The 16,558-nt window shown below is 38.5% G+C and overlaps 1 protein-coding gene across 1 annotated transcript in view; it reads right to left on the bottom strand.

Moving 5' to 3' along the window:
• Positions 1–16,558, bottom strand: part of vegfc (vascular endothelial growth factor c) — an 81,746-nt gene that overhangs the window by 16,557 nt on the left and 48,631 nt on the right. The window contains exon 4 of the mRNA XM_020932973.2: positions 7,744–7,883. Coding sequence (XP_020788632.2) covers positions 7,744–7,883 — 140 coding nt within the window. The remainder of the gene's footprint in view (positions 1–7,743; positions 7,884–16,558) is intronic.

The following is a 16,558-nucleotide window of genomic DNA, read 5'->3' as shown; positions in this document are numbered from 1 at the left end:
ATTTTCATATTTGTATTTTCTTTGGCCCTTGTTTACATTATGGTTGTTAAGTAACAATTATGGAATTACCTCTACGTATGTCACATCTGCTGGCCATGTCCAACGAAAAAATAAAATTATAAACGTCATTAAAATTGCCAAAACAGGGAAAACAAGTCAAGTTTTGTTTTTTTTTGTTTTTTTAGCAAATTCTTACATATAATTGAATTATGTTTTAGTGAAATGCATAGTCTAACTTGTCATATGCACTTCAGTTTGAGTGATTCATGTTCAAACTTCCACACACACTAGGGCTCCACAAGTAATTGCAATCTAATCGAAATCTTAATTTGAGTTGGTAAAATTGCAAAGACTGCAGTTATTCAGATACTAGAATGTTCAATCTTAATTGTGAAAAAAAAATATATAATAATTTAGTTTTCTTTATAGCAGACTAAAGTTATTTGTCAATGCTTTGTCAATGTCACATTTTTGGTGGTTAAAGCCAAACAAAAACTAAATAAAACAAGATCAGTAAGACTAATAGTATGACTTACGGATGCACAGTTAATCACAATCGAATTAAAATAGAAATTTTAGTTGAAACAATTATCAAATTGCAAAGTCTGCAATTATTTAGATAATAGAATGTCCTCTGCAAAGAACACAATATAATATTTTTGTTTCTTCTTTTTACAGAAATAAGTTGTACCTGTATTTTAGACCTCCGCCAACACATTGTGAAATGCATGGGATTCTTGTATTAGTTTTCAGTATTCTTTTCTCAAATGCTGATGTCTATAATGTGCACAGAACAGAATCCTACTTTTTAAACATAAATCGCAAATCGAATTGCAATTACAACACTTGTCAGAAAAAATCACAATAACATTATTTTCCAAAATTACACAATTACAATTACACACATTTCTTTGAACAATTTGTACTGTTTTGAGTTCCTACATCAGGAAAAGACTTGTTTGGATGCACTGTAAAAACATAGAGAAAAGCCAAGACAAATACACTCCCCAATTTCACAAACTCCAACACGGCCAATTAAGTAAGAGAAACAAATAGAAGAAAACAGTTTGGACTCAGGGCCAGAGGAGTAGACAGACAAACTGTTTAAGTTGTGAAATTCTCTGGCTACAAAATATGCTTCAATTGTGTTTGCTGTACGCTCTGAAGTGGCACCACACCGCAAAAAGGATTATACAGGACCTAAAGAGGGGCTATTATGCTCAATCAGTTTTGTGAGTTTTCGACCATGTTACAACTTTGTTCCTTCATCAAAAACATGCATGAAGAGGTTTTAAATGCCATCCATGCATGTTTGATTAATTTAGTGATCTCTACCAGGCCCTGTTCGAACCCTACTTACGGTTAGTAAGATTCTGTTCAATGTTCAGACCACAAGCCTACGTCATCCATGCTCCTGCATGACAGTTCTCCATAAATATACAAAAGCTTGATACAAAACTGCGAACAACAACTTGACAAACCTGATGTGCAGTAGTTTCATTAGCAGCATGCACACGACTGTGCTGTGAAAACGCTCTGAAGAGGGAGTGACTTACGGTAGTGCGAAGAGCAAAGGGAGGGGAACCTCAGAACGTTGAAAATGAAAGTGGAACTTCTAAACATGTTAAAATGTTTAGAGTGACTATAGCATTTTCAAAACCAAAAAGATTTGAACTGAGAATTTTATGAAGTAGTCTCTTACATATAAATCAAAATTTAAAGGTGCTTTAGGTGGATTCAGTGTCTGCTTGTAGGATATTAGTGGTCCTATATTACACAAATTGAACTTGTGTGAGCTTTAAGCCATGTTTTAATGTTGCTACCTCATCAAAAACATACCTGGAGTTGTGTTTAGTTTCATCTACATGGTTATTATTAGTCTGCATAAATCTACAAAGCTCAAAATGCTCTGTTCCACCTTGTGATGTCATGTAGTGGTATTGTTGACAGTAACAGTTTCTTTTTTTCAGTACATTTTGGCAATTCCAGGGCTGAAATCACCCAGATGATTCTAGTAAAGCTGTATGGAGTTTAAAATCACAGTGGAGCACTTCCTGTATTACCACATGACATCACAAGGTGGAACAGAGTGTTTTCTGTTTGAGACATGAACTCCTCTTAAATATGCAGTTTTTGTGTTTTAAACATGTGTGAATGAAACAAAACAAAACTCCAGGTACATTTTGATTGGGAAACAACATCATATAAATCAGAAAACAGCGCATTTAGGCCTTTTAAACTTGAATTTGAGATGCTGTCATTGCTAAAGCATATCTTATCTATAAAGAGGTTGTATACTGTGGGAAATTTCAAGTGAAGCAAAAACAAATCCCTGATGCACTTTTAATTCAGGCCAATATATCTGCCAAAGAATTAAACAAAAGCATATCTTTAACTTTGGAGTCCAAGCCATTTAAAATTAATATAAAAGGAAAGACACATTTGAAACCAGTCAGAAAAATATACTTTTCTTTCTACTATTCAAAATTCAAGTTGTTCCAGTAAATAGAAAATGTGTTTTGGATTAGTTGTGGTGGCACATTGGTTTTGGCTGGTAGAGAGTGAGGGAGCCGTTGTTTGGTCCAGAATTTTTGTCTTTCGTCGCGATTCATAACAAAAAACATAAGTGAAATGATGTGTGACTGTGGCTCTGGTCATTCCAGTGAGACAAAAGCTTCACATGTGGTTCCAGATCCCTGCTAATCTGACACGCTCCATTTAACATGACTATAAACACTTAGTACAGACATGCAGTAGACATATTATTATAGATGACTGCATTTTGGATCTCACAGGAATTGTTATGCACTTTTACATGACCACTTGCTAATTGTTATGTGATTAAGAAATACTTTATAATAGTTATCAGACACGGAGCTGCCCACATGCTGGCGCCCGGTTTGTGTTGGCTCATAGAAAATAATGGAGGCGGCAATTTTGTAGTGCGTCAGTGTGTCTCGTTTACGTTTATAAAGTGCACTGTAACATTTCTGGTCAAGGTGTTATTGTGTTGCCTTGACAACATCTGGGATTTGTTAGGAATCTTCCAACGTATGGCTTTAACTTTACATGGAGACAGATGACACAACCAAGTTTTCAAGGTATTTTCAAGGTAATTTTGAGCAATATAAATACATAATAAATACTTTGTTTTCTCACAATATGTTTATCTGAAAGTACCGTATTTTCTGAACTATAGGGCGCTCTGGATTATAAGGCACACTGTCTTTGAATGGTCTATTTTCAAACTTTTTTCACAAATAAACCACACCAGACTTTAAACGAAGCACAACAGTTGGATGGGTCAGTGGGACTTTGTTTGACGCGTTTACGGTGACTTGACTCTGGGCTTTGTTCAGTTGTGGCGTGTAGGGAGGGTGCTGTCCGGGACCTCTGGATTGTTTGCGTGTTCGCAGTGACTCAGTTGTTCAGTTGTGGCACATTGCACTCGCTTTTTCAGTTCGTTCCTCAGTTCCATTCCTCGTCTGCGTGGAGTAATGAGTGTGGCTGTGGGTGTTTTTCGCTGCGCGGTCGCTGTCTGCTCTGTGCGTGTTTGCGTGCGGCTTTGTAGTTTATTGAAGTTGTGCTGGGACACCCGAGTCGATTGTTGTATAGGGTGCTCTGGATTGTGGGGCGCGCAGTCGTTTTTTGATGATGAGGCTTACGAGCTTGCCTAATAGTGCAGAAAATACAGTAGAAGTAAAAAACGAATAATCTGGTTTATTTAGCCATTATACGAAAAGTTGGATACAATGGCAGCTTTATCTTTAATTTCTTGGGTTCTTTTTAAAGACAATATAGTAAAGTGTATTTACCTTGTTGACATGTTTCGGCTGCTAGCTACAAGCCTTCTTCAGAACTGTCACCAGTGCTGGTAGTGATGTGTGCGGTGACAAGGTAAATACACATTACTGTATTGTCTTTAAAAAGAACCCAAGACGTTAAAGTACATAAGAAGACAAAATTAACATCTTTGGCTTAATGGCAGCTTTATGTTGACGTGGCGTGCTAAACAATTTTTTGAATTTTTCTAAAAATCTCACACTTTGAGGACCTCAGGGACCGGCCTCCTGCTGGTGTCCAGAGTCAGGATTAAACACTGAAAGTCAGTTTTATGCTGCTAAAACCTGGTCTCCCTGAACATGTGGGACAGACCTCTACTTTGAAAATGTTTAAATCCAGACTCAAAACGATTCTGTTTAACTGTGTTGACAGTTTTGAAAGGTTGGAAGGTTTTGATACCACTCTCTTCTTTCTTAATGTTATTACTATGATTATGTTTTGATTTGTTTTTTGTTTTGTTTTTTTTGGGTTTTTTTTCTTATTCTGTAAAGCATTTTGAATCAGTTTGTGTGCAACTTCAATACTGAACTATATATAGTATTTTCTATTTTTTGTTGTTGTTTGTTACACATTTCTTGTAGATTTTCATCCTTACATTTTAGTCAGATGTCTGGATTCTGTACATAGTCACTGTTGCCTTCAGACTGTTTCTTTATAAATGATTACAAAGATTCGTGAAATTTATGATTGCACATTCCGCATTTGTCATCATTGGTCTTTTTCCCACTAAGAGACTCCCTCCTCTGTCCATATAATGTGAGGAGGGGCTGTGTGCAGACCACCACCTGAGAGTTAAACTAACAGTGGTCTGGTGTTAAAGTTCAAGCAGAGACACACAGAGAGTCTTGCCCCTACTGCTTAATTAGCTTTGTCAGTTTAATGAATGAATGTTTCTACAGACCATTTTTCAAACAGACCTGAAGGACAGATGATACATGTATGAATCCACTTTTGTCTTTATGGACAGTAGTCAAGGGGAGGTTATAACATGGATAACATAACTCTTTTTATTGTCTGTCGCACCAACCATATCCAACTTAAACTTTGCAAAAATACATATATTGTTTTAAAGTTATGAGCTGTGTATCACCCCCATATTACGCTATTTTCTGATCTACGTTATAATGTTGTTTCCTCATCACAAACCTGGGGTTGTATTTTGTTTCATTCACACATTTTCACAACACACAAATCCTGCATATTTAAGCTAAGTTCTTGTCTCTGTTCCACCTTGTGATGTCATGTGGTAATACAGGAAGTGCTCCTCTGTGTTTATAATACATACTGGATCATTTCACGCGTCGGCAGTAATGTGGTCGCTGTATTGGACTGTTGTGGCTCAATCTACGTTCCTCCCCTCTCCTATGGTTATGAGCTCTGGGTAATGACTGAAAGGACAAGATCGCGGATACAAGTGGAAGAAATGAGTTTCCACCACAGGGTGGCTGGGAGCTCCCTTAGAGATAGGGTGAGGAGCTCAGTCACACAGGAGGAGCTCGAAGTAGAGCTGCTCCTCCATGTTGAGAGGAGTCAGCTGAGGTGGCTTGGGCATCTGTTCCGGATGCCTCCTGCGTGCTTCGATCTGGAAGCCTTCCAGGCATGTCCCACCGGGAGGAGGCCCCGGGGAAAACCCAGGACACGCTGGAGGGACTATGTCTCTCGGCTGGCCTGGGAACGCCTCGGGGTTCCTCCGGAGGAGCTGGAGGACGTGTCTGGGGTGAAGGAAGTCTGGGAGTCCCTGCTTAGACCACTGCCCTTACGACCCAGGTAACTTGAAAACTACCACTACATGACATCGCAAGTTGGAACAGAGCATTTTGAGCTTATAGATGTAGACAGACTAATAATAAAGAGTTACTCAGACGTGTGTGAATGAAACAAAACACAACTCCAGGTATGTTTTTGATATGGTGACAACATTTTAACATGGGTTAAATGTCATGAGTCAATTTTGCATAATATAGGATCTTTAAAGATGCACTATATTACCTGCTTGCCCCCACTGAGATGCTATACTCTGGAATGTTCCACAGTAATATTTGTGTATCTCCATGGAGAGATGCAAGTAACAGTTTAAGAGACTGTCCACAATCACAGTAAGAATGTAAGAATGCATATTTTCCATGCTGTTTTTGAGCAATAAATAAATTAGGTTTAATGTCATACTGTGGAACATTCCCGGCAAAGTATAGAAATTGTCAACAAGCAGATGGCTTACCTCTTAACAAAAAAGTTACATAGTGTGCCTTTAATAATTTGCAAAACCTTTTATAATAATTGCATTTGTTTTTTTCTAGGTAATCCATGTAGAATAGTTGGATTAAAAAACGCTAACAGATTTATTTCCCAGCCTTAACATAATAAAATACATGGATGTACTGTACATTTTGTGGGCTCTACAAATGACCAATAAAGCCATTTCTCAAAGTAAGTCTCATAAATTCTTCTGCACTGTCCATAATTAATCCTATTTGTTTTGGCTGTCTGTGAAAGCAAAGAGGGAGTAGACGTGGATTATGAATTGAAAACAAGAGAGGCCTATGGAAATAAATGTACAAAAATAAAATGTACAAATGAATAACAAATGTTGGGTTGGAGGTATCACGCAGGCTTCTGGACCGACTTTTAGTTCATTTCCTGGAGACTTGTCCCAAACACAACAGGCCTGACCCTATCATCCCAAAGCTAACCTGAGCTCAAACTTCAGTCACTATTGAGCACAGGGAGGAAATATAATCCTGGGAAGCATAATGAGGACATGACCACAACATGCACACAGACGGAGAGAGGGGTGGGAGACAGAAGGGAGAGAATGAGAGAAGAAGTGGGACAGAGAGAGGAGAAGAAGGTATGGATAATTTGATATGCAGAGTCTTAGAAGAATGTGAGTTGTAATAGAGATTGAATTTACATTTCAGAAGATCCATCTTCAAATATCTATCTGTAACTAACATAAAATGACTTGAAATCTGACTATGAATCTTGATTAGACTACATAGTTGTTGAGTGATATAAACGTCAAGTGTAACTGTTGGCAATATTATTTTAAAGCAATTGTATCTGTTAATAGAGTATTTCTTTTTTCTTGGCAGAACTCATATGTAGCACTTTGCGTTGAGTTCAGCACATTATCAATCTAGGATTACTCTAGTTTGGAGTGTTTGAGGAAAACGCTCAGACAAATACTTCACACTGACTGGGCAAAATGCCACAACAAGCAGAGCAAGCACAGAAATCAAACGTTTGCTAAATCCACTTAAGAGAAAAGTGCAGTCCCCATCCACAAATGCACAAAGTGCTTCTCCTCCTGTTAGGAGCAGTGGGCTCCACTGTGCAGTGCTTGAGGACCCACCTACAGATCTTTAGTTAGACGGGACCTCCTTAGCTGGAGGATGTTACCTATTTGCATGTTTTGGTTTGTTTGGCTGCATGCTGACTGAGTGACTAATTTTGCCTCACAGCAAGAAGATTCCGTGTTCCCTGGACCTCAGTGGGCCTTTTGTGTGCAAAGTTTGCATGTTTCTCCCTGTGTCTGAGAGTTTCCTCCAGACACCTCTCTCCATCAACACAAAACATGCACAGTAGATAAAATCCTCCAGCTGAGGTAGTCCTGACCAAGACAAACTTAAGATTTGGATCTTGGTCCCCTGCTCCTGACAGATTACTCCAGTGGCATTGTAGCAAGAGTCAAATGCAGAGGACAAATGTCCTACAGGGACAATAAAGGCTTCTGTTCCTTTTATTTTCCACCATGTTTGGGAGCTTTTACTATGGTCCAGAAAGTACTGATTTAGGGGCAGTATCATAATCTCATTCTAAGTGAGTTTTAAATTTTAGACAAGTCCTGTCTCAGTCAAGATAAATACATTAAGATAGAAGTATAAATAAAGAAGTCCTCACTCGGGTAGAGCTCGGCGGATGATGCTGTGCACTTGTTTGAACACGTCCAGTTTGGAGAGGCAGCTGCACTGGGTGTGATTGGCCACACTGATGGTCACAGGTTTGGTGTTCTGAGTGATGGGAACGGTGATCTCAAACAGCTGTGGACACACAAAAACAACATTATTATCACTGTCAGAACATTAAAGATTACATCAAATATATATCCACCACCAGACCCTTCAACTCAGAGAGATGAGGTGTGACAAATAGTTTAGGCAGATGAAGTCTAGGCTGCTAGGGGGAAAAGCAGTGATGTTATTTCATTATTTTATTTCATTTTTTTCATATCACCAGTCTTTCTAATATAAATCCATTGCAGAACTTTGTGAAATTTGATAATTCATGTTCACTTTCCCAATCTTTATTTTTAACTTTTATGTATTTTAATTTATTTTGCCAGACAACGTGACCAGCCCCATGTTGGTTCTAGCTGCCATGTAAACAAACAGAAACACAAATTTTGAGCTCTGCACCATCTCTGCTCAGTATAAATTTGTGAAAAAATCATCCAGATATCTACACCGACTACCCAGTTAGCAAAATAGAACCACTGAACCATGCTGGACTTGCACATCCTTATTCACTCACACTTTAACTTAAAAGGTTATGTTCACTTTATATAATTTGATGATGGATTTGGGCATTTATATTGACAAACACTTTGAATGGCAGTTTTTGTTTCATGTGGATAGACCCACTAATTACACATATATTACCTGCCCTCCATCTCAGTGTGTTAAATGTACCAAGACTATGACGCTTTCTAGTTCTTACATTTCTTATATTCTGGCCTATCTTCTCAGAGAATACCAGCACTCCACAAACCAGTGAAACTAATTAGCCTGTATGTCTGTGTGTGTTTCAGATGCGGCCGCTTTGTGACGAGGAGGTGATGAAAGCTGACCTCAGACTATGTGACCTGGCCTCGGATAAAAGAGCAGGCTTAATGGGCATATGACAGGTCCTCATGTTTTTCGAATTATTCCTGGGTTTGGAGGGTAGTTCCTAGTAAATATTTATCATAGTTTTACATCAGTTAAGTGGCAGTTTGTGGGGGAAAAAAAAGTTGAAAGAAAGGTTAAAAAATACAGAAAGTAGCTGTGAGTTCTAAAACAGACTAGAGTTGTTAAGTGTAATGTCACTTCCACGTCCATCAGCTGACTGAAAACATGTTTACAATTTCCTCTTTTTTAGCACCAACACATTTAATGGTAAAAAGAGATTGCAGTCGTTTAAAGGTGCACTACCGTATTTTTTGGACTATAAGTCGCTCCAAAATGATTTTATACAATCACAGACCAGGAACCGGCATTTCATCTTGAAAGGCAAATTATAGTAATAACAACAGAAAAGAGAACAACAGACTGTTAACGTCACATATGAACAGTTATTCAGATAACTAGAGCCTAAACAACAGAACAGAACATGTTTACCAAACTCTCCATCTCACTCCAAATCACTAAATCCATTGAATTCTTCATCCTTGATGTCACTTCTGAGCAACTTGGCGATCTTCGGAGGTAGACAGAGTGCCGCTTCCTCTTCTGCGTAGCTGTCGTCAGACTCAGCATCAGTTCCACTTAGAATTATTCTGGCCTTTCTGAATCCCGACAGGATGGTTTCGGTTGTCACTGAAGTCACGTAAACTTCAAATTTAAGATGGAGTCCAGGTTTTGTCAATCCATCCAATTACTTCCAGGAAAGTTTCATGGTGCACCCTCCCCTTTGTCACAAGTTTTTCGCTCACTCCAAACTTTTCTGCTGCTCGATTACCGTTTCCGGCTGCATGTTTCACTACTTGCAGCTTGTAATCTGCAAACTATGATTTTCTTGTTGGGGGCATTTATGTTCAGTCTTCTTAGTTGTCTTAATCAGTTTGTTTAACTTTTAAATGTTCAATGCTACAGAAGTAATGGTGCGATTGACTGACATGATACCAGACAGGACAGTGGCTCTTTCTGCAGGAGACATGCGCAGTAGAGCCAAGTGACAGGAGTAATAGGAGTAGCTGATACTGACACACAAGCGATATATATGTTATAATATATATATTGAAGTATAAGTCGCATGACCACCCATGGAAAAAAGTGTGACTTATAGTCTGACAAAAATACGGTATATAACTTTTCAGTTGGGGGTCTGTCACCTGCTTTCTATGGATATGTCATTGTTCTGCTCAGAATGTTCCACAATATGATAATAAACTGATTTAGCTTACATTTACTCAAGTGGTTTTAGCTCATTTTTAAGTTATGAAAAACAGGCATTCTGACTGAGCACTATTGCCACAGATTTGATAGGTAACTTGTAACTCCACCTTTATCTCTACCAAGGATATAAGCATGGATCTATGATTATAACTATAAAAGAAAGTGTATAAAGGAGGTTGAGGAAAGGAGCTAAGTTAAGCCAGTGTGACATTGTTATAGAGCTGCACAATAATACGACGTATTGCAAATGTGATTCGATTGTGAACATTTTGAGCATTTTTTCCCAAGAGATATAAAGTCTTCATTTTTCATCATTCTGAAATCCATGGTCATGTTTATGTTTATGGTTTATTAAGTAGGATTCAGGGTGCACATTGTAAACAACTCCAGGAGTGTTAACATTTGAGAGAGAACTGAACAAGTTAGTCGAGGTCAAACCTGCAAATACAATATCTTTCAATAAAAAGACAGGATACTTTGTTCTGTTTGCAGAATACATTCTATTATTTAAGTAATTGCAACCTCAAATTGTCATGTTGATGCAATTGCAATGTATATGTATGTATTGCAATGCAGTCCTAGTTTAATCTAGATTTTGTTTATGGAAAGAATAACTGGTGAAGTCCTGTATCTCCTTAGGTCCTGTGCATTTGATCCATCCTTTCATTTCATGCTAGGGTCAAGTACAGGGCCTCCTTACTGTGAAATAAAAGCACTTTCCTCTCAGTTAATGTAAAAAAAAATAATATAAAAAATTCAGATAGTTTCACCAAACAGTATGTTCACGTTTCTCAACCATTATTTCAGTTGCCAGTATCACACTCACTGTTCGATATAATGAGCACCCAAACTTGGAGGTGATATTTCAGACATCAAACCTCGCCACAAAACCCTCGAGTGTTTTGGCTTTCAGAGAGTCCAAAACATGACCAAAGCCTTAAGAATGAAGTGGAGCTTAGTGCGGTTATCTGCTTAGTCTCAGTGTGCACACGGATATCATTGCTGCCTGGAGTAAACAACTTTCTCAATGTCATAGTCAACTGTATTGTATTATTCTCATTATAAAACCAATTAAATTAAAGCTGTAAGGAATAAATGAATGAATAAATAAACTTGCAAAAAACTGGCTGCAGGCTTTGAGTCTGAAGTGTTTGTGTCTGTCAGACCAACTGTTCCTCATTGATCCAGACCTGCCATACTTCTCCTCTCAGTCTCCTTTAGTCCTCCACACACTGCCCATATTAGCAGCTCGTTTGGACTGTGATCATAGGCGTAGGAGTTTTTCGCAGATCTCCAGGGAGATAAACTGTATTAACATCAGGGTGGAATTATGAGCCAGAGTTAAAAAAAAAAAAAGCTGAAAGTTAAAAGTAATTCAATACAGGGTCAACAATGGCTCAAGTGGTTGACCGGAAGGCTGACTGTCTGTTTTTGAGCAATATGTGTTTGTTGGAGAAGCCATTGGTATATTATGACAGCCAGGTCTCTGTCAGTCTGCTCCAGGGCAGCTATGGCAGCAGAAGCTTGGCACCACTAAATGTGCAGAACAGAAATGTTCACTAAAATTCACACACCATTCATACTTAATAGTCAGATTAGGTTGATTAGGTCTTGTATTCTTTATACATTAGATTCTTATGTACAGACCTCTATAAGTTTCATATCATACATTTCAGCTACACTCTGGTCAGATGATTTACACAAAATTTGGACCACCGGACTCTAATTTGGGATGAGGAGGCGTACCTACTCCGTCGCACCTGGGAAGCATTCTGAAGAAGTCAGACTGCAGATGGCGCTGTCGTCCTATTGCTCCAAGAGGTTTAAATCAGATGATGAGAAATGACACAGCAACATCATATTACCACTCTGAGGAAGGTTGGCAGAGTGTAGCCCAAATTGTCAAAGTATGAAACTTAGAGAGGTCTGTACATAAGAATCTAGAGGAGGGGTGTCCAAACTATGGCCTGGGATCAAAAGCAGCCCTAAAACCAATTTTTATCGGCCCTCAAGTCTTCTGCTGAAATGACCCAGCTGATCATAGGCATTAATTTTAAGAGCAAATTGGAGTAATTCTATCCCTATAGAGATGTGCAGATGGGCTATTTTTTCAAACGCAACCACATCACAAAACTCATCATCCATCCACTATCCATTTGCACCCATGGTTTTTGATGAAAATTCTAAACTGTAGTTAAACAGCCACCTGCCTGAATTTAATTAAAATATAATTTTTCATCATGTAATCCATGTCATCCGTGCATGTCTCTAATCCCTATAACCTCAATAAAACCACGCTGCATTGTGATAAAGACCTGAAATGAATGTGTCAAAACTTATAGATTAAATGTATGGTGGCTGTGTCAAAACTATGTAAAGTGCATCCAGCTGAATGATCTGCTGTTTTGACCACCAGTCTTTGGCCCTCTGGTTCAAAAATCAGTGAAAAATGTTGAGTTAAAGAAAAAATATTTGCAGTTTCAGACCAATATTTAAATAGCCAGGCTGGCACCACCTAGTGCCTCGGCTCAGTTGCATTTCTTTCCAGCAACTAGGTCAGGAATCAGAATACACTAGACGGTTCGCAAAAACCCTGGAAGTGTGAGTTTGGGCACCAGCCAATCAGCGAAGAACCATACATTCTGTGTTTTCAATGATTCCTGAGATCAAGGATTTAAAGCCAGAATAAAGAGAATGTTTGGTGAATTTCATCAAGGGGAAAGACGTTATTGCCCGTCTTCCTACAGAATTTGGGAAAAGCTTAATTTTACCAGTTAACCCCATTAGCGGTGCATTACATATGTGACGACCAAATAGCAGCGATTGGTTAAATGAAAAAAAAAAAAAACGAGCGAACGAATTCTAACACTGCGAGGTCAGACTGATTCTATGAAGTGAAAGCCGGCTGATCAATCAGGCTAATATTTAACTAGTCAAACTAATCAAATATATTGCGAACTAAAGTCAATTAAAGCCCATGTGTCTATTTTGCTGCAATGATGAATGTAAAGAAAAATAGTCTGGCATCTGCGGAGCATTTCTAATCGTCTGTATGTCAGAGCAGGTGTTAGGCCATTAAACAAATAAGCAGCAGACAGCCACAGACACTCAGACACTTAACGTCAGTCTAAGAACAAATGATCCATTTTAGCACCGTGTCTCTAACCCTCCTACACGCCCAGGGCAGAGAAGCCTTTAAAAGCCTGCCAAAAACCTCCCGCCCTGCCAACTCACATCAGCACAACTGTGAGGGTGGCTAAGCTAACCGCGGAAACACTATTAGCACAGCTCCGGCAATGCATGCAAACCTTTCCATATGTCTTTCAAATCAATGCAAGCTAGTGCGTTTAAGAAGTCAGGATGAATTGTAAAACATGCAAGCATCTGCTGTTCCAATGACGTACTGTGAAATCTATGTAAATGTCCAAACTTGTGGTCGGTAGTCTGGGTACGCGGCCAACAATATCATTTAGGAAAATTTGTAGAGTGAAAGAATGCGTTGTGAAACCTCAAAAAAGACTCTAAGCTGTTACCGCGGTTACTGCCAGGCAAACTGTACTCAGATTCAACCTTGGATCATTTTATACCACAACTAAAAGGTAATGGCATCAAGAAGTTTCCTTACAACAAGGTCCAAAAGCAATCAAACACTATTGAGTGGTTCTATGTGTCAGCTAGCTTGACATTTGGTTCAAATATCTGTGACAAGGCTGCGCTTTCAATCTGTTTACCTGACGTAGCCCTTCAGTGGTCAATGGAATAGAGTTGTTAGCCTTAAAGGGCCCATATTACGCAATTTCTCATCTGTGTAACGTTGTATTGTTTTGTTTCATTCACACAAGTTTAACACACAAATCCTGCATATTTAGGCTGAGTCCTTCAAACGGAAAACACTGCATACAACGTTTTTAAACTCCATACACCTTCACTAGAATCATCTGGATAATTTCCGCCCTAGAAACTAAAGGTTAAAGGTTGTTGCTGTTAAGTTGAAAACTAGCACGACATGAACAGAAAATACAACTCCAGGCAGGCCCGGGTCAGCAGGGGTACAAAAGAGTGCACTGCAACCTGAGTTCAAAATGTTTACACCCTCATTTCATGTGCCTAAAATAATGCCACTTAATGGAAGCGTATTATGTTTGCACTCCTTTGAAACTCAAATGCACTTTCAGCCGGTTCGGTCTGCACCCGGGCCTGTTTCCAGAGATGTTTTTGATGAAGTAACATTATAACATGGCTTAAAGCTCACAAGAGATCATGTGATGTTTCTAGCAGAAGATGTGACATCAGTTAATTTCCAAAATATGACAATAAACTTGAAGACATGCAGACAAGCAGATGATATCATCAGATCAAGTTACAGTTGAGGACAGTGGAGAGGTGACCCTGCTGCATGTAATAAGAATTCTGAAATTTAATAAATGGACAATAGAGAATTTTAATGCCATACTGTGGAACATCCCAGACAAATCATTAACATCTCCATGAGGTTAAGTGACACCATCAGCCCAAGTTACAAGTCAAATCTGTGGAAAGGCGAGCCCACTCACAGTACTTGTTTTTAGCAATAAAAACATTTAATTGAATATATGCAAGTGAAATAAGTTTAATATCATACAGTCATATATCTCAGGTACAGCAATGCTGTCTCCTAGGAAACAAGCATGACTGACCACTCACGAGAAAAGTTACATTGTGCACCTTTATATGAAACATTAGAACTACAATTCCAGGCAAAAACAAAATTCAAAAGTTAAACTGAAAGATTACTTCACCCAATTTCCCCAATAAAGTTTTGTTTTCATATTGAGTTGTTTAGTCCCATATTATGGAAAATGGACTCTCGTGAGCTTTAAGACATTTTTAGAAAGTTGTTACATCCTCAAAAACACCTGGAGTTGCATTTTGTTTTATCCACATATGTTTGAATAAAGCTGCATTTTTAGTCTGACTCGCCAAAGCTCAAAGTGGTCTGCTCTAACGTATGATGTCATGAAGCGTTAGTTTTCAAGTTAACAGTTCCCTTTTATCTTTAGCTCAGTGGAGACTGGCAGTTCCAAGGCTGAAATAATCTAAATTATTCTAGTGTAAATTTAAATGATAAGATTAAGGAGTGTGGTGAATCCAATTGAAAGCTGCAAGACACCAGGCAAATAAATATCACCTATTCTTGACCTCTTTAGCTATTTGTGGACAAAATAAAAGGACCATTTCTGTACCTCCAACATATAGCTTGCTTGAACAGTCATTCCAGGTTAGACAAGGTCATTGCATGCTGTATGTTATTTCTTGACTTTTGTTCCATGTGTTGAGGTAATTTAAATTTTTAATACAAATTGCAGACAGCAGGCAGCTCCATTTTTCAACAATTGTCAGATTAAAATAACAATACTGATTTTTATCTGCGATATTTATCATGTATTTCTCAAACTGTTTAAATCCTAAAAGGAATAGACTCCAGTGTGATTATTCAAAATGTACAGCTGCCAATGTCTGACCACAAAGTACAATTTGAGTTCTGGTGTTGAGTGAAAAGTTGTAAATTATTTTGGAAATTAGTCGAAAGATTTCCGAGTTTTTCTGGTATTTTTCTGGTCAGACTTGTCAAAAGAGAGTAACTTGAGCACTCAACTACACTATTAGCATTAGGTGTGTGTAAAATGCCCAAATCCTCCTCTGGATCGTCAGCAAGAAGAGGCGCCTACAGCTGAGGGGAAAAGGAAAAGACTGAAATCAGTTTGGACGCTCCACAAGCCTGAGAACGCTGAGGTGGCTTCAGATCAGAGTCCCGGTGACAGGACAGATGTTGTGTTTATTTGAAGTGTTTCACTAAATAAAACTTTGTGAATGCATGCTCCTGTTACCCACACACCATAGTCTGACATGTAAACCACAGCAAAGAACACAGAGCTCACATAAGTCTGCAGTATTTATATGTAATCATTCATATGTAATCTTGTGGCTGCTCGGGGGCTTTTCTGAAAAGGACCTTAGTCTATGTAGTGGTAGTGGACTTATATGTAGTGGTAATGTATGTAGTAGTGATAGTGTATGTAGTGGTAGTGGAAGTGTATGTAGTGGTGTATGTGGTGTGGTGTTGTCAAACTGTGTACACTGCGTTAGTGGTAGTGTATGCAGTGATAGTGTATGCAATAGTAGTGGTAGTTTTAGAGTATGCAGTTGTATATGTAGTGATAGTGGTAGTGTATGTAGTAGTAGTGGTAATGTATGCAGTGGAAGTGGTAGTGTATGCAGTAGTAGTGGTAATGCTTGCAGTGGTAGTGGTATTGTTTATAGTGGTAATAGTAATGCATAATGCATGCAGTATGTAGTGGAAGTGTATGTAGTAGTAGTGGTAGTGTATGCAGTGGTAGTGTTACTGTATGTAGTAGAAGTAGTACATGTAGTGGTAGTGTATATATTGGTACTGTATGTAATGTTAATGGTAGTGTATGCAGTAGTAGTGGTAGTGTATGCAGTAGAAAAGGTACATGAAGTGGTAGTGTATGCAGTAGTAGTGGTAGTGTCTGCAGTAGTAGTGTATACAGTGGTAATGTGTG

The sequence above is a fragment of the Boleophthalmus pectinirostris genome, unplaced genomic scaffold (assembly GCF_026225935.1).
Source record: "Boleophthalmus pectinirostris isolate CB_2022bp ecotype Guang Dong unplaced genomic scaffold, ASM2622593v1 HiC_scaffold_22, whole genome shotgun sequence".
NCBI lineage: Eukaryota > Metazoa > Chordata > Actinopteri > Gobiiformes > Gobiidae > Boleophthalmus > Boleophthalmus pectinirostris.
Note: the sequence above shows the minus strand (reverse complement) of the source record. Positions and strands in the feature narration are given on the sequence as shown.